Source organism: Lissotriton vulgaris, chromosome 2_1 (assembly GCF_964263255.1).
Source record: "Lissotriton vulgaris chromosome 2_1, aLisVul1.2, whole genome shotgun sequence".
NCBI lineage: Eukaryota > Metazoa > Chordata > Amphibia > Caudata > Salamandridae > Lissotriton > Lissotriton vulgaris.
The window spans coordinates 1826688715-1826710731 of NC_141687.1; the positions used below are offsets into that span (position 1 = coordinate 1826688715).

Consider the following 22017-nt stretch of genomic DNA (forward strand, 5'->3'; position numbering starts at 1 on the left):
ATGTTAACGTGACAGATTTGGGTGATTCTAAGGCAGCAGTACTTAGACTTTAGGCTTCTGCTCTCCCTCTCCACACACACTGAATAACTATTAGAAGCTGGGGATCCCATCCAAAGCAATTTTTATGATTTGACCTTTTGGACAAGTGTAGATCGAACTAATCTACACATTTTTAAATCTATTTAATTCACAAACAAGTATACAAAAAAAAATATTTAAGAGGACATTTAGTGTGTTTTGAAATGTCATCTATTTCAAATAGATGAAGTGTTATGCTAACCTCGAGCCTATCACTTTGGCTTTTCAGCTCCTAATGTATGCTCTTTGTTCCCCATACCAGTGCTTCAATTGAGAACACAAATTATCCAAACTAGGTTCTGTTTACTCTGCCAATCAAACTAACCCTTATGACCTAATTTTAGCCTCCATTTACATTTGTTTTTAATTTTACGTAAGTACATATACTTTAGTAATCTACTACTATTTCATTTTGTAAGCTGTCATGGACCCACTTAGTGGTATGCAGAGCACATATTAGGAAACACTGCTCAAGGGTGTGTATGAAGACAATAAGATATCCCTGAAGGTTTTCAGTAGTGCAAAATCATATCCATTTGTATAATTAAGTGAACCAACCCCTTGGTGATTAGGGGCATGAGTCAGACTGGCATGAACGGCATAGAGAAAATACCTTCTTGGGAGTACCCACCGGTGCTAGAGCGACGATTGATGAGTGCGCAACCAGAAAGAAGTTGATACCTTTTCCTAAGAGTACCCTTGTGCGGAGAAAGAGGCACAAATAACTACAGTGTGACGTTTAGAGTGGGTAATGCTTGTGATTGGAATGTGTCAGTGGAGTGATACCCATGTATGGGGCAGGATATGGGAGTAGAGGAATTTATCTAAAGACCTGTACCAGCTCACACTGAAAAGCCTGTGGTGTCAGTAAAGTAAAAAGTGTGATCAATGTGGCGAGCGTTTGGAGTAGTTGTAACTTTGTGAACGCTTTAGGTCTCTGAGATCGCAATGACGCGAGAAGGTGAGAGCAAGTTCAAATAGTTGTTTACATTTTTTTTATTTCTTGCAGATGGAACGAACGTTTCATAGGCCACAGGAGACTGCCTCAGAGGTGGGTTTGTTTACGAAGCATAGGGTCTGTTCTGTATTGAAGCATGGAGGAAGGTGTGATGGAGGGAATTTGATCTGATATTTGAGTCAAGCGTGAGTGGTAGTGTAGTGTGTGATACTGCTGTGCATGGCTATGAGGTGAGGTGATGAGACTCAAGATTAGCTGATGTGGAGAGAGGCACTGAGTAGGAAAGTGATTGTAGTCATAGCAGAGCGGGTGACATTGCAGCAAGGGAACCTTACTATGTGAGCAAGTTACAGTGCAGTGTCTGATTGTAAAGTGACGTTGCTGGTCTTATAATCGGTCATGGTGGGGTACACGTTAATTACAGGAGGTCAGCACTGATGAAGGGGAATAGGGCATTACTGCATAGGTGCTCAGATAGATCATTGAAATTTACAGAAGTGCTTTCTGCCAATCACTCAATGAAGGTAGGGGAGTAAAGCAAGTGCATCATTGCATGGCGCGCAATGGAGTAATAACCGAGAGTCCTTGTAGCTTTAGTGCATGAGGGAAGAGACGCTGCCCAGTGCTGGGGCTTGGCGTGGCCAAACTCTGCTACTCACCTGTGGCACAGATTTCAGTGTTTGAGCCATGTGAGCAGGGGCGCACCATATGTTCTCTATTCTGGTTCACGGTAACATTGCTGGGATTGGTTTGATAGGATCCCAGGCTGCGATAGCTGCTGTGGGCCTTGCCCAAGTGACGTAGGTGGCTGCTGCTGATTCACTTTGTAGAGTTATCTTTAAAGGAAGCAGTCGCGGTTTTCGTTATTGTTCGCTTCAGGAGACCATTTATCTGAATGTGTAGTGGTAGAGATGTCCTTGATCATAGTTGAGTTTGGTCGGATTTTGTGTTCCAGAAGTCAGAAAATTGGGTCAGCAAGTAAAACATTTGCTACTGTGAAATGAAGTGATGTGTATGATCGGATCCCGGCAACACTCGCTGCCTTTACCCCTACACTTCCATCAGAATCGACACCATTACTCTTCTCTACTAATATTTCCGTTCTTCTGAAGTCTATAAATTGAGTCCCATTACATTTGGCAGTAGTAACCTCTCTGTATGTTGCATCTCCTGGCAATGACAGAAATGCGTTTTGAAGAGCTTTATAAAAAGCTAAGGATGTATGTGGCGTAGCACCCACTTAAATATATGTGGGTTTGTTGTGCTACCTGCACTTGTCTTTGCAGCTGTTCCATGTTTGTGAGAGAAACGCTGGTTCTATTGGACCTCATCATGACCTTTTCAAACCTTTCTGATGGTCCATGTTCATTTCAGCATTTGGGTAGGACTGAGAGATACTGAAATGAGATTTCTGGAATGGACATGATGCACAGTAGATGGCGTGGTCACAGTCTTTTACAGAAAATTGAGACCCACAAACACTGGGGAAATGGTATTCAATTTAACTGTGCACTGTATTTCACACTGCATCTTAACAGGATGTCAGATAAGCTGACACTGTAGTGGCCGGTCCATTGGGGCTCAGGAGCCACACACTCCTCACCTTTTGCCCCTAAAGAGCGGTGTCCATCAGGAGCTCGACATGCGCTAAATGTGCAGACTCCTCCTCACCTTAGTCCTTGAGGCCCTTCACCTCGGTGACTAGGGGTAGCGTCACTCATTGCCTCAGACCTCGGCACTTCAGTTTTAAGCCCTTAAACGCCCAGGGTCTAGTGTCAATCACTCAAGTCTCACCGACCCCATCCCACTCCTGCCTTCTCTCATTGGCTGACCATAGGTCTGAAGAAGTGCTCTTGCCTCAAGTAAACTGAAAGTCATTTTATAACGTGTATCTGGTGGTGGACTGACTATTCTGTGTGACAAGGTTAGAACCGCTGCCTCCTCTTTGTACTTGTGCATTGGTCAGAGAAGCTTGTGCTGCAGCAGTCCATGTCTAGCTGGGCTGTGAGGGAAGCAAGCTTTCAATTCTGCTGCCTGTCACACTTGCTCTGTGTGGTGGTGGGTGCTTGTGCCACTGCTCCTATTGTGGGCCTTGACTGTCTGACTGAAGGATGTTTGTATTATTCTGTATTATGCTTTATCTGCTCAGTGTACAAAGAAAGCTTAAATGGTTGTTGCCTGTGCTTGCTCTAAACATTTCTGTGCTCCATGAGTGGAATATATAATACTGTTTTCTGTGACTTATGTAGACGTCAACCTTGAAATACTGTTGTTTTCCACTGAAACTTTTTTCTCCTCGTGCTTAACAGATCTACCCATCTCTCCTTTTTCCTCCAGAATGATAAGTCTTCCACCCCGGGGCTGAAGTCTAACACACCTACTCCAAGGAGTGATGTACAAACCCCTGGCACAAGTACTACACCAGGGCTGCGGGCCATTCCTGGGAAACCCGGCAGCATGGACCCCATAGGTACTGCTCCAGGCCTGCAGCTTGATTGATGTTTGTTTGTGGTTAATGTGTTAGAGAGGGCATTGCTTGTGGAATTTAAGTACATCTCACTTGAGTGCATATGTGCGTGTGCCCAGCTTTCCTGATGTAACTTGCTCTCCTTCTACCCTCACCTAACAGCTTCTGCTCTGAGAACACCGCTGTCCATCGCTGGCTCCTACGGGGCACCTTTCGCCATCATGGGCCATCACGAAATGAATGGTGCTTTGGCAAGTCCTGGGGCTTATGCTGGTCTCCACAACATCCCACCTCAGATGGCTGCCGCATACGGCCGGACGTCAATGGTAAGATTCAGAGTTGAAGTTTGTTGAAAAGAGAGCATTAGAAAAAGCCACAGAGGTTTGATGTCTCAGGAAATCTTCCACATTTTTTGGAGTTCCTATGTGATGGTGGAACAAAAGGGCTGCATGAACCATCAACCCAGAGTTGCATTGTGCTGGAGGAGCGGCATGGAGCTTAACGCACCAGTATGTTCCATAGGCAATTTTTTTGTAGCTCCGATGACATGGTGCCTCAAGAGATTCACTACCCACCTAGGTTAGGCTCATCAGGTAGTCCCCATGCCTGTGGGATCATCCTAAGTTGTGATGCAGAAAAATTACTAAAAGGAAAAACTGATGTTGTCTAATGGGGCCTAGTCTTCTACGTTTAAATTGAAGGCCACTGATGAAATCCTCATCACTTCCCTGTTAGCGCCATTGGTCTTTTAAATATTGATTTCTCTCAAAATACACTTCACATGAGAGTCCAACAGTATATTTCAGCATGCTTTAGTTTCTTAAAAATACTTTTTAGTGAATAATTGTTCTGAAGGATTTAGGGTTCCCAGTGTTTTATGGTATTTTGGGGACGAGTATATAAGAAGTTGTTTTCTCTCCCTATGCCAGCTGCCCTCAACACATGCCCTCAACCCTGCCCAATTCTAATGGAAGGCGATCCATCCTTGTTTTTTCTGGATGCCCAGTGTACATTTGATTTTCTTCTGTTTTTCTTAGGTGGGGTTTGAGACGCACCCATCCATGAGGGCACCTGGACTTCCCGCCAACCTGACCACCATCCCAGGCGGAAAACCGTAAGCATCTTCATACTATATTTGGTAAAAGGTTAACATCTGGTGCTGTGACACAATAATTCGCACAAGGGAATTACTCTAATGGACAGTGCCTGCCTTTCCTGTTACTCTCACAGCCTGCTTGGAGCTGCTAAAGAGTTGTCTCTGGTCCAGAATAGCCTTTCCTGGGAGTCACCAGTATTACTTGGCAATATTGTTTTGCTGTGTTGGAGAGCCGTCGTTAAGGCTGGAGCAACTCAGTCTGAACAGGGACATTCACAAGTGATGGACACAGCCTACACAGAGTTGTGAGAATCTCTTGCACTGGTACACCACAACCCCGCTCTCTCCCAGCCCTCTCAAATTTTATTAGAGCAATTGATGCCTTCATTAACAATATCTGATTCCTAATTCCAATTCTACTTTTCTTCACTCCCACCACCTCTCAGCCTGTGTGGTTGCTGCCTCCCTGTCTTCCTGAACTGTTTGGTTTTCATTGCACTCATCCTGGTTCGTTGGTTGGTTTCACCAGCACCACTGGTTTGCAATGTATTGCTTCCACCACTTCTATCAGGAATTTGTAAAACCTGCACAGCAATACTGTGCCCAATGACACATTTATTCACCTTGAGAACTAGGTCTTGGGTATGAAATTCCCCTGCGCAGGCTCCACACCTTGTCTGGAATTGTTGGTTTCAGCTAACGTACCTCCCTGGCACCTACAGTGAAGTTGCCCCCACACACTGTTGAGAAAACATCGCAGTCCTTCTCTTGCAGTTTATTTTCGGTTCCTCCTATGCCTTGGATCATATGCCTCCAGCCAATGCTGAATTCCCAACACCCCATCTGACTACTGTATACCTCCACATCAGTGAATACACTCAAACCCATTAGCCCTAGGCCTCGCCCAACACAACCTCATCACAGCTCTATGCCTTGGCATCCAGCAGACACTGACATGAACTGTTGTTTACAGCAAAACATACTGACATAAGTGCCTTTTTTTGATTTCCGTCTTCCCCCAGTTCCCTCCCGCTCCACTATTGATTGCAACCGCTGAAACATTGATGGGCCAGAAAAGCCTGCTAATCAAACTACTGCCCTCCACACCAAAACGTTGGCCAACTATAGTGGTGCTGTTGGAACCCTCTTTAAGCTATTCTTCATATATTTGCTCTGTCCCTCTAAAGTACTGTGCTAGAAATCGCTCCTTTTGACACCACACAAACTATCTTTGAAGACTTGACGGTGTTCATAAAGACCATGAGACAATCTTAGAATAGATTTCAGTCGCAAGAACCCTTCTTTATGGCCATTGACCGCTTCAAAATTGACAGGCAGAGAAGTCTTGAGACAACCTTTTGAACTAGCTTCTGTCTGACCAGACACAGACAGATCCACATGCACACACGGATAGATGCCCATGCATACCCGGTGACCTCACTACTCTCATGTAATAGGAAAATTACTTTCTTAGCCTGCAATTGAGTTGTAACATTTGTATGCCTGCTGTCGGAAAAAGCAAACTGTGTGAAAGGCAGGCAACTAAACAGAATTAAATCTGCTCACAGTGAAAACGATGACCAGGTTTTCAGCTGTCATTTTGAACTATTTGACCATAAGCTAATAAAGACATACATATTGGTGTGCCTCTGTTCTGTACTGCTCAGCTCATTGCACAAAAATATCTTGCTGTAAGCCTTCTTTTTAAAATGGAGCTGCCTTTAAAAATGACTTATCTTGAGTTGTGGGAGCTATGTGTAACAATCAATTGCAATGTGTTGTATTAGTGTGTTTTCCTCACAGATTGCCTTTTGTTATAAAAATCGGAATATATTTTTCTAGTAGAGGAAATGGACCAATGGTGGACAAATGTGGTAGGAAGAATGGTGGTGTGAACATGTATTAGAGGAATAAAGCACCTTATCGTTGCTGATATGGATATTACAAGTCAACTTTAAGATCTGTGACTTTTTATAAAGGCACTTGTTAGTGACTTCCAGTATCCTTATGGAATATGATTGGTGTTATATTATCCCATACTTAATAATGACTGTTGTATGTTCTGCAGTGTCAGACTCTGTATCGCATCTCTCAACCATCACATGCCAACTGCTACTTCAGTAACGCCCACACTGTCTCCAACTTGTATCTTAGTTACTGTAGTCCAATAGTGTACCACCCTTCTGTTTGTAGTGCTGTAAAATCACTACAAATTCAATAGATTCAGTCAGCTGACAGATTTGTAGGCTACCCTGGCACTCCGTCCAATGTAAACCCTGCTGAGGAAACGGGGAGAGACACCCATGGGCTGGTCCATCCTTCATGGGGATGATAAAGAATTGGCTGTGGCTACGAACATCCCCTGGTCTAAGATTCACTCAAAAATGAGGAAGTTTAAATGAACAGCGGAGAGGGTTCTGGTGTGAGATCCATGTTCTTCAGGGTGAATGAAATGTGCTTATTCTTTTGGATTGTCTTAACCACTTCCCTTCCCTTTTCCAGGGCCTACTCATTCCACGTCAGTGCTGATGGACAGATGCAGCCCGTGCCCTTCCCACACGATGCCTTGGCTGGCCCCAGCATACCACGCCATGCCCGGCAAATCAATACACTGAGCCACGGGGAGGTCGTGTGTGCTGTCACAATCAGTAACCCCACACGGCACGTATACACTGGCGGCAAAGGGTGTGTCAAAATCTGGGACATTAGCCAGCCCGGCAGCAAGACACCAGTCTCGCAGCTTGACTGCCTGGTAAGGGACATTATTCCTGATTCTTCTATTTCCTACTTCCTGCTGTTATTCCAGATTCACTGGTTGGTTTTCTTTGCTGTAGCTCCACATCAGTCTGTCTTATTCCTTGTCCTCCTTCCATTAGCTACCTCTATTGCTGTGTTGTTGCTTTTCGTTTTGGGGACATGTGAGATGGGGAAATTGGAGTGAGAAAGTGAAAAGATCCCTTTTTCCATCTGTCTCCCTGCTTTCTTTATGCAGTTCAACTCTGCCAGTCTCTTTTTTCTCCTCTGTGGCAGGAGCTGTCTGGGAATGCTATTTCCATTTTAGTGAGGAACACCCACTTGTAGTTTACCCCTTGGGGAGTGTTCGCTACAGGCTTTTCAACAAACATCTTGTGTGTTAGATCTTTTTTTCTTATCCCGCTTTTTTTCCAGGTCTAACTATTGTACTCTAGCAGTTTGTGGTATTCCTGATTTCTCTGTACCTACACCCCCTTCCATGTTTCATCTTCTGTTCTTGTACTTCATGTTGTGTGAAATATCGATACCTATTGACACAGAACAGTGCTATTCCGTTCTCCTATCCCCTCGAAACCTCACTTGTTCTTTTAACTCTGCCTCACCTTCCTTTCTTCCAGAACCGTGATAACTACATCCGCTCCTGCAAGCTGCTCCCAGACGGCCGGACGCTGATAGTGGGCGGCGAGGCGAGCACCCTGACCATATGGGATCTTGCGTCCCCAACCCCACGTATAAAGGCTGAGCTGACATCCTCAGCACCTGCCTGCTATGCGCTTGCCATCAGCCCAGATGCCAAGGTCTGCTTCTCCTGCTGTAGCGACGGAAACATTGCTGTGTGGGACCTGCACAATCAGACCCTGGTCAGGTGAGAGCAGAATGGGGAGTAAAAAAGAAAGGGGGGTGCTTGTGTGTTAGTCATATGGCCCTTATAAATGCTTACTTTCTTCATTTCATGAATGAATAATCTTTTATTTGCGAACGGCTTGCTACTTGAAGCAGAGTGGTGATGTTTTTCTGAAACGTAAGGAGTTTGCGTATTTTTAACCTTATTTGGTAGCACCCCATAGAGCAGACAACATCCACAGTACATGATGGTGTGGGGTTCATTCTCCTTTGGCTGCTATTTAGAGTGGATGGAGGTTATTTGAATTCCTTCTCATTTGGACACTGAAATAAGGGACCTTCTCTTCCTGTCTGCTAGGTTCCCTCACTTGGACAATATATTGGGAGAGTGGGCTTTTCTCTGACCTGTGGTTTCCTCTTTCAGGGACTCGAAGAGTCCGGGTCTCCGTGCCTTTTGTGCAGAAGATGAAGCTGTCTCTCTTGATTTGTTCATGATTTATACCTTGTTGCTTTCCTTATCTGTCCTTAGGCAGTTCCAGGGGCACACAGACGGAGCCAGCTGCATTGACATCTCCCATGATGGCATGAAGCTGTGGACGGGCGGCCTGGACAACACCGTCCGGTCTTGGGATCTGCGGGAGGGCCGGCAGCTGCAGCAGCATGACTTCTCCTCTCAGGTATCAGCCTTGCTTGAGCCATGGCTAGCTTTGTTTAACAATAAGTATGTTCTTGCTAGCCCTCCCCTCTTTCCCACCTGATCTACATAAAAAAAAAGTACTGTTCTTTCCTGCCCGTTTTCGCAGGAATATTTATTTTCAAAACCCCACACACCTTTTGATTCTCATTGAATGCAATAGATGTTAAAGTCCTCCATTTCCAAAGTCTTTCCTGATGTCCATCGCTCATTCTTTAGCTCCTGGTTCTGAGACTAGTACTAAAATGCTAGTTCTTGGTCACTGTCCCTCCAGTCCTGATGGTATCCGTAAGACTCTGCCTTTCTCACTACGTTTCTACCCCTGAAGCTTATCCTGAGGTCTGGCGCCTTGCTGATGTTGGTACCTACCTTCCTATTGTTGCTTAGTAGTTACTACTCCTGTAGTCTTGAATGTGGTTTCCTGACTATGCACCTGTTTACTGTTGTGCCAGTCCAAAGGCCCTTCTTGTTGACTATGTGTAGAAAGCAGTATAATTTTGGAGACCAAGATATGAATACAGTGTTGTTCCTGCTGCAACACATTACCTGTACAAAAACACTTTTTGATGCCCGCACGTGAGACCAGACCGATCTGTTCATACCTAGGTGGTCGATGCCTCCATCAGAGAAGTGTTAGAGGGGCACAAAGGAACATGGAACTATTGCAGTGGCTAAGATTCACAATCAGTTGTAGGAAATTGCATGCTTGTAGCATGTCTGGTTCTAGATACACAGGCACTGTGTATTCCTGTCACCTAGTATTGGGCTTGCATTTTAGCATATTGGTTTTCTTTGAATAAGTCTTTCGAATCACAGTACATGCTGTGACTCCTTCCTTGGTAGACAATCCACATTGGTAGCAACTCTGTTAGATTTTTTTTTTCTTCGCCATAGTGCTCGGACGTACCCCAAGAGGGTTTCACGTTTTGTTGGGTCCATACTGTTAGAATTAGACACTAACAAAGAACCCATCTGTAACTTCTGTTGCATTCTTCAAACATCTACCAAGGACAGACCTCCAAATTTCCAGTACCTGTATGCTAGGACCCTGCTCCTTTCAAGGTTCGCATGCCATCATTAAGCTTCAACACCGGAAAATGCAGAGAGCAAGGGGCTGGTGAACAGAATCTCTCACAAAGCCGCCCCTGGTGCCAATCCAAGTTCCAGTGGTCAGACCATCTAAAGTTTTTATCTTGTGACTTTCTGGCGACCACATCGACTCCTTTTACAAGTCCTGTCACTCCTTCCACTCCAAGAAATCTTTACGGTACCAAAGTGAGAGGCTTCATGCGCACTGCAAAAGGCACCAGCAGTCGCCCTACGATTCCCTATCTATAAATTGAGGAAAATACTGGAGCGAAAATTAAAGGCATTTGCGTGAAACTGAGGTACAACTGTCTTCCTCTGTAATTTCCCCATTGAGTCATTATGCACATTTGATAATGAGCATCCATCTCTGGTGGCTATATTCATCTTCATGTTCAATACGTATACTCTGCGGATCAAGAAATCTGATCAGTGTAAAAGGTGATTTTACATTATGAGGATTGCTTAAACTAAAGGAAAAAACCTGTATACTGCTAAGAATGTGTTTAAAATTCGCTTTGAGGAAGCACTGAGAAAGGATGCCACGTACTAAGGCTGTTTTATTTTATTTAAAACTCCTCAATTCTTGGGTGCATTTGTCCCTCTGAATATATATTATTTCTGATTTACAGATAGACTAATATAAACCATTAGAAGGGAAATAAAACTGACCATGGGATATACCTTTCAGCCTTTTGAATGTGTAGCCATCAATGTAATAGTAGCCATTACATCACTCAAGTGCATCAGTGAGCTGCAAGCGCTTACCTTTCGTGAACCTTCACTCAGGTCAGGGATAGGGTTGTTCCCTGAACCAGCCCTAAGTTTCTCCCTAAGGTGGTATCTCTTTTCCACTCCAATCAGACCATACATCTTCCAGTCTTCTTTCTACAGCCAGACTCAGGAGCTAAAAGAACCATGCCCACTTTAGCCATTGAATGGTCTCTTGCGTATAGTGCCGAAGCTCTTCCGCTAGTCTAGCAAGCTTCTTTTTTAGCCTTTACAAAACTTCACCAAGGCCACCCCATCGCTTAGGCTGGTATAGCCAGATGGACAGTCAAGTGCATCCAAACCTGCTATCACAAAGTCAAAACCAGAGCCTGTCAAAAACCACAACCCAGTAGGGTACACTCTACCCATAATAAAGGGGCAAACATTGCTTTTTTGGGTAACACCCACTAACTGACATATGCAAAGGGGCCAGATTGTCAATCCCACCCACACACGTGTACCAAACACTATTGTGTGGACATCTTGGCCTACTACCAGTCTATGGTTGGCTGGACAATTTAAAAAAAACTTTCTTTCAGACATCTACATTCATCCACAAGGTAGCCACAGCTTATGGAGGGCACTGCTTTGTAGTCTATGCAGAGCATGTGCCTCTACAGTTGCACATGGTGCGAACAGAAAATGTTACTTACCCTATAAGCATTTGTTTGTAGCTTGTAGTACTGTAGCTTCACCTGCACACGTCCTCCTCCCCTGGAAACCTATGTTAGTTACAGATCTCTTCTTATGTTACCTGTTTGACATGGCTCACCATGGTACATGCGCTCACCGCTCCATACATACCACTGTGCAAAAAAACAGTCTAACATGGATTTGGTGCCCATGCCCATTTATCCAGAAAGGGCGGAGTCTCTGCTTTTCTTGTTACTCGAAAGACTTCTTTGGAGGAAACCAACCTGCCAATGTCAGAGCCCAACACTAAATGACAGGAGTATGCAAAGCATGTGAATCTACAGCCAGTGCCGGGTGGTGACCCTCAACTCTGGAGGGGCATTAAGGGGACCAAGAGGCAAACCCAGGGTAGACCAAAAAGATTTTTTTTTTTAATGTTCTTACCCGAGTTCCGCTCTCCTCCATCTTTTTCTTCTTCATCTTCTTTCTCATCAAGACAGCACCTTGTGGAGCCTCGGACAACTCCATTCTGCAAACCCTGCTTCTGCTCTAACGCTGCAGAATAGCAGCAAGAGAGCAGCACCAGGGTTGGCTGGAGAAGGCTACCTCGGCACTCCAGGAGGCCTGTGTCTGCTCTTCATCCAGCTGTCTGAGACAGCTTGGTGTGGAGGAGTGTGGCTCACTGATTAGAGCGGCAGACCCTGATGCAGAGGTCTGGCCCGGGACCAGGGTTCAATTCCCGACACGGCAGGGTCCTGAGCCCAAAAATGTCCACGGACTCGATAATTCTCGCCTCGGTGCCTACTCTAATCATGGGGTCCCACGCTACAACTCTGGGCAATAGCTTGCTTAATCTCCACTACGGCGGCCCACCCGCTGCGGGATGCCTGGCTTTCACCTTGGGGATGCCCAGTAGGGGTTATCTCACAGGGAAAAAGCCAGGACGGGTTCCCAAGGCAAGCGCCTTGATGCCTTCGGGTGATACGTGCGCTATATAAGTCGCAATACATTTACATTTACGAGGTTTACATTGTGCATGTCAGGCTAGCCATTGCAAGACGGACAGCCAAAGTGACTTGTGCAGTGTAAACTGGTGTAGTTAGCAATACTCCCCTGCTGCCAGTCAGCAGCAGCCCGCCCGTCAGCAGCAGCCCGCCCCCAAACACTGATCGGGCTAGGAGCAGTGAAAAATAAAAAGGTCATTCTTTTTATTACCATTTTATTTTTCACCAATTTATTTTTCAATGTTGATGCCTTGGCAGCAGGTGGGGGTGCGACACTCCTCTGACCTTTTGGGGGGTGGGGCATCTGGGGGGGGCCGCCTGCCGCCCTCGACTGCACTTCATGCTACAGACAGATGCTTACAGAGAAAGTAACATTTTCCTTTAGGCCCAGGCAGATAAAGTTCCCAAGCACCACAAGAAGTACATGTTTTTATCATGGCAACTAATAACATGGCTAAGGCTGAGCTTGCATTACAGGTTCATAGGAAGCCATTGGACACAGTCACAAAAAGACTGTAAGGGCCTAGTGGGTTTGTTGCTGCAATCGCTGCTATTGTGAGACCCATTGATTCAGGAGAAAGGGCCATGAGATTAAAAGACCGCACTTTCTCCTTCGGTGACCAGCGGGGTGGGTGCGTGCCCCCACAAGATAGTAGGTGCCACTCTAGCAGCACTCTGTGGTCTCAAAAAACAAATATTTAGTGGAGCATACCTTATGTGTAAACTGCCTATGATCCAGATTTCCGTGTCCGCCAAGAGGAGCATTGTACAAAAAGCTTCTTCTCAGATTGAGCTGGAGTGTGCAGCACATATTCTCGGATGCTGAACTTTGCAGTAGGGTTTCTGAAGTTGCAGAGTTTGTGTATTTTACTTGGAGAAGAAAGTATTGAAAATATGCTGCAGCAGAAGGGGATTATTTTGCCAACAGTTACCTGTAATGCTGAATATGTAGTTCAATGTCTACTATGACCTTGCATGTTAACAATCCTGTCGGCTCAAGAAGTGCGAAGAATGTGCAAAGGTTTCGATGCTCGCACACAGTGGTTTGATGAGCAAACTGAGAATTGTGCTGCATCCAGCTGCACGTATGTCCAATGTGTGTCATTATAGACAATCCCTCAAGTTGGTGCTACTGAGTTTTTCAAACATATGTCCAGTTATTGCCCAGACTAAGCACTAAATGTTAGGTTTATGTTCACCTTCTGATTGGTAACCTGGAGCAAGCTCCTCAAAATACTATCGCAGTCAGCTAGCAAGACAAGGTCTCTGGACAGGTCTAAGGAGCACAAGATCTCCTTATAACTGTTCACAGACCTGGTCTTGTTTACTCGTCTGTAGTCTGGACTCAGGCATGGTTTGCTGGCGATGTATGGTCAATGAGAGTTGCCATGCCTTAATCCACTGCTGCTTCTGTTGTAGCCCCGGTGTCCCTTTTCAGTCCCTCGTCTTTTGTATGTTCCTATGTCTGCTCATCCTGATCATTTCTTTCCCTGCCTTCCCGACACCTGTCACAAACCTAGTTCCTTCCCCTATAGTCTATTATTCACCACCTCCTTTTTAATTTATTGACCCCATAATCCACTGGTGCCCCATCTCTTCCTCCATTACTAACCATGTAGTCCACTAGTCCACAAACACTCTCCTTGATTACTTCCCCTACATTCAGAAAATGCAACCTCCTGCTTGCTGCATTCAAATAAAACTATTTTCTCCTTAGATTTTCTCCTTGGGATACTGTCCAACGGGCGAGTGGTTGGCAGTGGGCATGGAAAGTAGTAATGTGGAGGTGCTGCATCATGCCAAGCCTGACAAGTACCAGCTGCACCTACATGAGAGCTGTGTCCTGTCGTTGAAGTTTGCATACTGTGGTGAGTTTGGTGCTGTAAGTTGTATCCTCGGGGCCTGATGTATTATGTGTCTTTTGAAGGGCAGCTGTTGTCTTCTCCATTTTCTATAGTCCACAATAATTCTCCCTCCTACCCCAAGAGGTTTCTTCCCGCATTGAAAATTGGATTGGTACTTAACAGTTGAATCAGTTGCAATACTGGGAGATCTTTTTGTGTTCTTGAGATGTGGTCTATTCAGTCATGATTTCTGATGGAGTGTCTAGCTGCTGAGTAGATCCTGGGGACTCCCACATAGTATACTTCCACAGGCTTTAGGAGGAATAATGGTGGTTGTGCCTTTAGGTCTTCTGCTCCTTAGTCTGCATAGACTGCAAGGCCTTAACTTGTTAAAGAATCGTAGACATACTTTCCTTAAACATGTTAAAGTTGACTTAGAAGAGCAGTGTTGTTAGAACATATATGTATATATATATATATATCCCCTCCCTGTGCTCTTGCTGCTCTATCTGGGTTGATGCTCTGTTTCTTTGTCTAGGTAAATGGTTTGTGAGCACGGGTAAGGATAACCTGTTGAACGCCTGGAGGACGCCGTACGGAGCCAGCATATTCCAGGTAAGCTAGAGACACTACTACTGTCTCCCCTCACTTTTATAAGTGGATAGCTTGAAGTCCTTTTTAGTACTCAATTGACAGCCAACACATTTGGTGAGTGTTGAGGAGGTTCTCCTCCTGGTGGGATTTGTTAAACATTTTGATGTGAGGAGGTACATAGCGGTGCTGGGAGGTAAACACTGATATGATCTTGGGAGTGTGGTCCATGATTGCTAGCCTTCTTTCATCCATTGTATACACAAGCTACCGTCAAGGTGCTTGTGACACGCACTCTCCTCTGATGGAGCCCAACATCTGAGATAGGCATAGGTGGTTCTTGAACAACCCTTCAATAAATTCAGGTTCAGGACAGCATTGTGATTTACTGTTCTCTTCTTTTTCAGTCAAAAGAGTCTTCCTCTGTGCTAAGCTGTGATATCTCCGCTGACGACAAGTATATCGTCACTGGGTCCGGTGACAAGAAAGCCACTGTCTACGAGGTGATCTACTGAGGACTGACCTGAGGGATGCTGAAGATACTGTTTCTCGCCTCCTGATCTGCCTTGCTCTCCTCCTTGATCACCAGCCCTACCTCGCCACCTGCCGACACAACTGAAACGCGGAGAAGCCGGCTCAGTAACGAGTGAGGAGCACGCATGAAAGTCCCTCGTCATCTTGGCCTTTCCTTCGGTGTACACACCTAGACTGGGCGAAACTGGCGGCCTGCATACCGCTGGTTTACGCAGAGGCCTTGGTTGAGCAGTAGGATTCTTCGATCTGGGAAGATTAATTTAATTATTTTTCCGACATTTCTGTGGCACTGTAAAGAACATACATTCTATTATTTTTTTCTGTGATATTTTTTTATGTCCGCTCTTCAGAAATGGGACTTGTGAATATTGTGAATACTCAACATATAAATATAGTGTGGCTTGAGGTCATGGTTTGACCTTCCCACCATTCCCCTCCCTCTCCCCATATTTTCCCAGTATTCTTGCAGAGTATTTCACCTACTGTAGGTTCGGATGTGTGGATGGCAAAGACTGACTTTCTATAGCTTCCCATTGTCGGGATTGTGTTTTTCTGTACAAAGAAGACATTGGCTCAAATTAATTTGAGTGAAGACGGCACTGGTAGAGTAAAAAAAGGATTTTTTTATTTTTGTTTTATTTTTGGGAGAAACCACAATTGCTTGAGGACTTCAGGTGGTGCTTTAGGGATGAAGGCTGGAATGGAGATTGTATCTGGTTCCTTGTCGGACAAAACAGTATGCCTGTCGCAAATACAGATTTGATTTTTCTTTTACTTTTTGAGTTCGAAGAAAAAGATCTCTTCGAACAGCACTTTTGTCATCCGAGAAGGACCCTTGACGATCCAGAGATAGTGAAATATGAAGATCTGCACAATATATTTGCGTATGCAGTCCGTCCCATAAGGGTTCCAGCAGCAAGAATGACTTTCCTGGGTGTCTGTTTCTGTTATCTAGGACAGTCATTTTCCTCGGGCACTTGGCACAGAAGAGAAACGCCAGCATTGCTTTCCTCTGTTGGCCGGGGAGACAGAAAGAGGTTAAGTATTCCTTTTGTACAAAGAATTGACCGATCAATAGTTCAATCAGCTCAAGCCCCTCCTGGTCCTTCTTCTGCTCCCAGCACTTACCAATGTGCCTCCTGCTGAGCTTCCCTCCTTCTACAGCTGTTCTGACTGGGCTGCTTCTGGCCCAGTTGGGGTCATATTATGGTTGCGCTTACCAGCTAAATGCATCTTTCATTGAGGGTTTCAGATGTCTCCTGCTGTTATGAAGACTGAACCCCACAGTAGCAGTTGCTGATGTGGATGGAGGTGGTACAGCTCCTCCACAGAACAACCTATTTTAACTGTGACTATGGATATTTAAGCTTAAATCTGGTATAAATCAGACTGACTTCGAGTAGCTGCATAGGTGATTGGCCATCAGTTTGCGGGTGGTGATGGTACTGGAGAAGGGATGCCGGCGTGGATTGGAATGGGTGATTGCGTGTCCCTGCTGTGATGCCTTCCCTATCTCACATCAGTCCATTGGGACTTCACTCCTCCGTTGTCCTCTAGAGAAATGATTCCTTAGTCCTTTGGATCCAGAGACTGACGAGAGAGGAGGATATGCTCCGCAAACAAATTGAGGAGCCCGCTGGGAGGCTGGTGAGGTTGGAACAGAGGCACAGGCATAGAGTAACTCTTCTGCGACTCCACCAGAAATGCCTGTCGGGCATTTTTGCCATTATACTGTTACAATCCCACCATCTGGTTGCTCCTGCCGTGTCCATGCCTTTGATTGGTTGTGTCCAGGTCTTTAATTGGTTGCTCTAGGGATGTTAGCCTAATCCCGTTAACCCCCTGAAAAAGAATAACCTGTCACGCCCCTTGCCAGCATCCCCCCCCCACCTCCTCACCAGCCTCCTCCTCAGTCTGAACAGAACCTCTAATCTAGATCTCCCCAAATTGGGATGAAACTGGGTTGGAGTGAGTAGATTTGACTTGGAACATATGAAACAGTGGTGACCAATCCCGATTCCGGCAGAAAAAGATGAGATTTATGGTCAAAAAATAATTTTTATCCAAAAGCACGACAAAAAATTCAGCTCAGGGAGCCGGAGTGACTGTTCACTTTTTGTATTGCAAGGAAAGCAAAAACACAAAACGTAAACCTCATCAAACTTTACAGGACTGGTGTCTTTTTTTATAAATACAATATAAATGTAGTTTTGTGAGGGGCGGAAGAAGTTCTACATGCGGGTTGTATGGCTTTTGCAATCTTCCTTTCTGTACATTGTTTTGACAAAGTAAAACGACCGCCCCCCTCAACGAAATTTGTGTGCATTGTTTCTGTGGTATAAACCTTGCAGACTGCAGTGAGTGTGCTGACTGTGGTATGTACAAGCTCTACTGTGATGGTTCGTCTCACTCATTAGCAAGGCTGTGTTGGGGTCGTTTTGACTGCTCAGCTGGCGATGCCACGTCTCTTCATTGGAAAGGCTGTGATCCGTATTCTGCCCCCTGTACTCCTTTAAATAGAAACATGCAAGAGAAATGCATAAAAAGTATATGAAGTGCCTCGAGACCTGCAATGTTTTTGACTCGTAACTTTGCATCCAGCTTTGTGAACTTTCCATTTTGCGATAGTGTTAAAATAATAATCTTTGACGTAGTCAGTTTGTGTGAGAGCTGCACTAAAATGTTTTATTTTTGATACAAGTATTTACTAGTATGGTGAAGCTTGGAATCCTCAAACTGTGTACCCTTTGTGTAGTGCAGAGTTTCAATTTTGCATGCCCCTCGAAATGTGGGTTGCTGTTTTCAGGCCTGTGATGCGCTTTGTTGTTCATACACACTGTTGACAAACTCCATATATTCATAAAAGCAAAGAGTATTCCAGGTGCCCTAATTTTCAAAAGCGCCGCATAGGCTGAAGCTGTAAGCCCAGAAGGCAACCAGCAGCACGGATTTCTGTACTGTCACAATTACAGCCTTGGGAAATCCAGCATCAAGGACTGAGGACTACATTGTGCACATTCTGCTGGAGTGTCATGGATGTGGCCCTGTGCGGCAGCGGCACCATTTAATACAACCGAACAGGTCCCATGTTTTTCAGGTTTTTAAAATACTTTGCCAGCTTTGTACGCTTAACTTTGCTTTTTTTTTTCTTTTTTTTTTCTTTTTTTTTTAACTAGTCTTTAAGAAGCTGGGTATTAATCTGGGAGTTTGAGGGAAAGCATAAACTTGTTTGCCATTGCAGTACCAATATCCTAGTCCACCATGTCTTACAAATCTCATCTCCATCCCATTTTAGAGGCTATCAGAAAGTCAGCGATTTACACAAAAGAAGAGCTGCTTCCTCGGGTATCCCAACTCGTTGTCATACCTTGGTATTCTGTAGTTCGAGGCATGTGGGCTGCTGAATTCATATCTGTGCATAGATCGCCGCCTAGTGTTGGGTCCGGATGATTGCACATTGTTGTCCTGGAAGAGTCTTCGAAGTATCACGAGATAGGTGGCTCCTCCCCTGGACTACAGTGCGCATGGGCATCGACTCCATCCCCAGATTGTTTTTTTCCGCCATTGGGTTCGGATGTGTTTCGGTTCCCTCTGTCGGAATCGATAGTTGTTTAAGTTTCTTTACTTGAGACCAAAAGGTCTTTAGGATCTCGCGTCGGTATTGTTATCGGTCGGGTTGGTTATTCATCGGCTCCGATCAACTGCTGCCCTTCCGCGTGCTGTCGGCGCGGACGGGCCTACACGACGCTCCAGACTACTTCAACATGGAACGAAGTCCATTTAAGAGGTGCCCAGTGTGTGCCTCAAAGTACCCGCACATCGACGTGCACCCAGTGTGCAACAAGTGCTTGTCGCCGGACCACGACGAGGCCAAGTGTATGGCCTGCTCCAAGTTCCGGTCGAAGAAGACTCTCAAGCTACGCCGGGCCGCAAGACTGCAGGCCCAGAGTTCGGCACCCCCACCAGCAAACATCTTTGAAGAGGATGTTGAAGACGACACCATCCTAAATGTTTCGGACTCTAACCCGGCGTCGGAGGGCGAGGAAGACTACGACGCGGGAGACGAAGAGTTCGAGGAAGTCGTCGAGGAGGTAGGGGACGACGACGGGGCCATTGCCACCGTGGAGGATAGCTCGGAGGAGGAGCATCCTCAGACTGACTCCGGGGTCAAACCCCATCATAAGGCCCAGGTCGAGGGATCGCCTTCGGCCCTTACCCAAGACCTCAATACTCGTCCCACGGCCCCGCCTCCTGGCCCGGCCACGGACATTGGTCCAGAAACCGAAAGTGAAGCCATCGGGGTCAACACCATCGGGATCGAAACCGAAAGTGCAAGTCGCACTGGTTGGATCAAAGGCGCCAGAGGCCTCGGCGCCGAAGAAATCCAAGATGGCCGTCGAGCTCAAGAGCCACGCCAACATGGCCGATCCGAAGACCACGGTGTCGAAGCCTAAGGCGAAGATGCCCGACGTGGCGGCGTCCGCGCCGAAGCTGGTGGACGCTCTAAAGAGTCGCGTCGACGCCAAGAAGGTCGATGACCATAAGAAGGCCCCAAAGAAGCATCAGGACGACCCCAAGTCTATGACTGCACCGATCCCAGTCGAGAAAGCAAAGGGAGGTGCCGCGTCTGCTCCGAAGACGGCTGCTTTGGTCGCCGACCCTAATCCGGACTCGGAGGACTCGCTCGAGCCGATCCGGCCCTCCCCATCCCTCACCAAAAAGGTCACGGAGTCCCTTCAGCGGATTCGGGAGGAGGCCGCGGCGACCGAGCCGAAGGACACTGTGCCGCACAAGCCTCCACAGAAGCCGGCAAAGGCGCAGACGCCGATTCACTTCACGCTACCGCCAAGAACGGCGCCGAAGGCTTTCGCTCCGAAACATGGGGCCGGGGTGCCCTTAAAGCTGGTTTCGACGCCGAAGGCATCATTAGTGGTGCCAAAGCCACGGCACCAACCACTGGCAGACGAGGAGCGTCGAGAGGTCATCATCGACGCCAACACAGGCAAGCTCTCTCTCCTCAAGAGGAAAATCACCCCGGAGCCTGCGTTGGAGCATTTCCACATTCCCCTTAAAAAGAAGTTGGACTCTGCGGGTGCATCTGCCCCTATGGAGCCGGCATCTCCACAGGGTCTGGAGCTCTCACCCACTCACTCTAACGCTGGGGAGGGTGACGGAGACGAGGAGGACGAGTATAATTATCCAGCATACTCGGACCCAGAGGATGTAAATGAGCCATGGTCTGCCGGGGGCGACCCGGAGGACCCTCAGTCGGGACACGAGCCGCAGCTTTTTGCTGCAAAAACTTCCCCAACGGAGGACTCTGCAGCCTTCAACGCTTTAATTGAAAGAGCTGCAGCCAATCATGATGTCGACCTCCATGCTGACCCAGTGGATGTCGATTTTCTTTTTGACACTTTCTCAGTGGCTGAAAAGACCGTCAAGACATTGCCAATGCTCAAGGGTGTGCTAAAGCATGCGCCAGAGGTTTTCAAGGAGCCCACCCGGGCAAGAGTCATCAATCCTCGCATTGACAAGAAATACAAGGCAGCGCCCACTGACCCAACGTACATCAAGGGACAGTTGCCACTGGACTCTTTGGTTGTCTCCAACGCACGTAAACGAGCCAACTCACAGACCACGGGTGATGCTTCTCCCCCTGACAAGGAATCAAAGGTGTTTGAGGCATCAGGGAAACGTATTGCTGCGCAGGCAGCCAATATGTGGCGCATATCGAACACGCAGGCGCTACTTGCACGCTACGATAGGGCACACTATGACACCCTAGAAACACTTCTACAGCACTTGCCAGATCAGTATAAGGAGGGCGCTGAAATGCTGATTCAGGAGGGAAAACTTATTACCAATGCCTCCATCAAGTGTGCTCTAGATGTGGCTGATACCGCCTCGCGAGCAATAAATACTAGCGTTCTGCTGCGCCGGCATGCATGGCTCAGAATATCAGGCTTTAAACCAGACATTCAGACTACCATCCTTAACCAAACAGTAAATCCAGACCACCTGTTTGGACCTGAAGTGGATGCCACACTTGAAAAAATGAAAAAGGACACTGACACTGCTAAATCTATGGGTGCCCTTCAGTCCCAGCAGTTTCGGGGTGGTTCCTTTCGCCGCTCCAATAACGGAGGCACCTCAAGGGGTCAAGCGTCACAATCCACACAATTCTATAAAACTAACACCCAATCCTCATATACCAACAAGGGTAGGGGTGGATACCGTGGCAACAACGTCAAGGGCAGAGGACGTGGAAATAACAGCTCCAGGTCCTCCACCGCCAGCAAACAGTGACGCCTTGTCACTGCCCCCCGACCACACAACACCGGTCGGGGGGAGACTCCAGCAGTTCCTGCCCGTGTGGAGGTCCATCACCACGGACAGGTGGGTCAAATCCCTTATTCAGTACGGTTATTGTCTGGAACTCACTTCCATTCCACCAAACATACCTCCAAAGAACCGTCCTATGTCCGGCGAGCACTTGCACTTGTTGCAGCAGGAAGTTCAAGTCATGCTGCAAAAAGGGGCAATAGAGCTTGTTCCACTGCAAGAAAGGGGAACAGGGGTTTACTCCCTGTACTTTCTAATCCCAAAGAAGGACGGATCTCTCAGACCCATCCTAGACCTCAGACCTCTCAACACGTACATTCTG

The 22017-nt window shown here is 46.5% G+C and overlaps 1 protein-coding gene across 8 annotated transcripts in view; it reads left to right on the forward strand.

Annotated features, from left to right (window-relative positions):
- The window catches only part of TLE3 (TLE family member 3, transcriptional corepressor), an 85503-nt gene extending 67835 nt beyond the window's left edge, over positions 1-17668 (forward strand). For 5 of the 8 annotated variants that reach the window (XM_086957933.1, XM_086957930.1, XM_086957931.1 and 2 more), the window contains exons 12-21: positions 1088-1129; positions 3374-3506; positions 3666-3829; positions 4541-4617; positions 7102-7351; positions 7971-8218; positions 8726-8873; positions 14102-14252; positions 14767-14843; positions 15227-17668. In XM_086957933.1, the coding sequence (XP_086814059.1) occupies positions 1088-1129; positions 3374-3506; positions 3666-3829; positions 4541-4617; positions 7102-7351; positions 7971-8218; positions 8726-8873; positions 14102-14252; positions 14767-14843; positions 15227-15334 (1398 nt within the window). In that variant the 3' untranslated portion in view covers positions 15335-17668. The remainder of the gene's footprint in view (positions 1-1087; positions 1130-3373; positions 3507-3665; positions 3830-4540; positions 4618-7101; positions 7352-7970; positions 8219-8725; positions 8874-14101; positions 14253-14766; positions 14844-15226) is intronic. The other 3 variants (XM_086957936.1, XM_086957934.1, XM_086957937.1) reach the window with 1 other exon arrangement.
- Positions 17669-22017: the final 4349 nt, after the last annotated feature.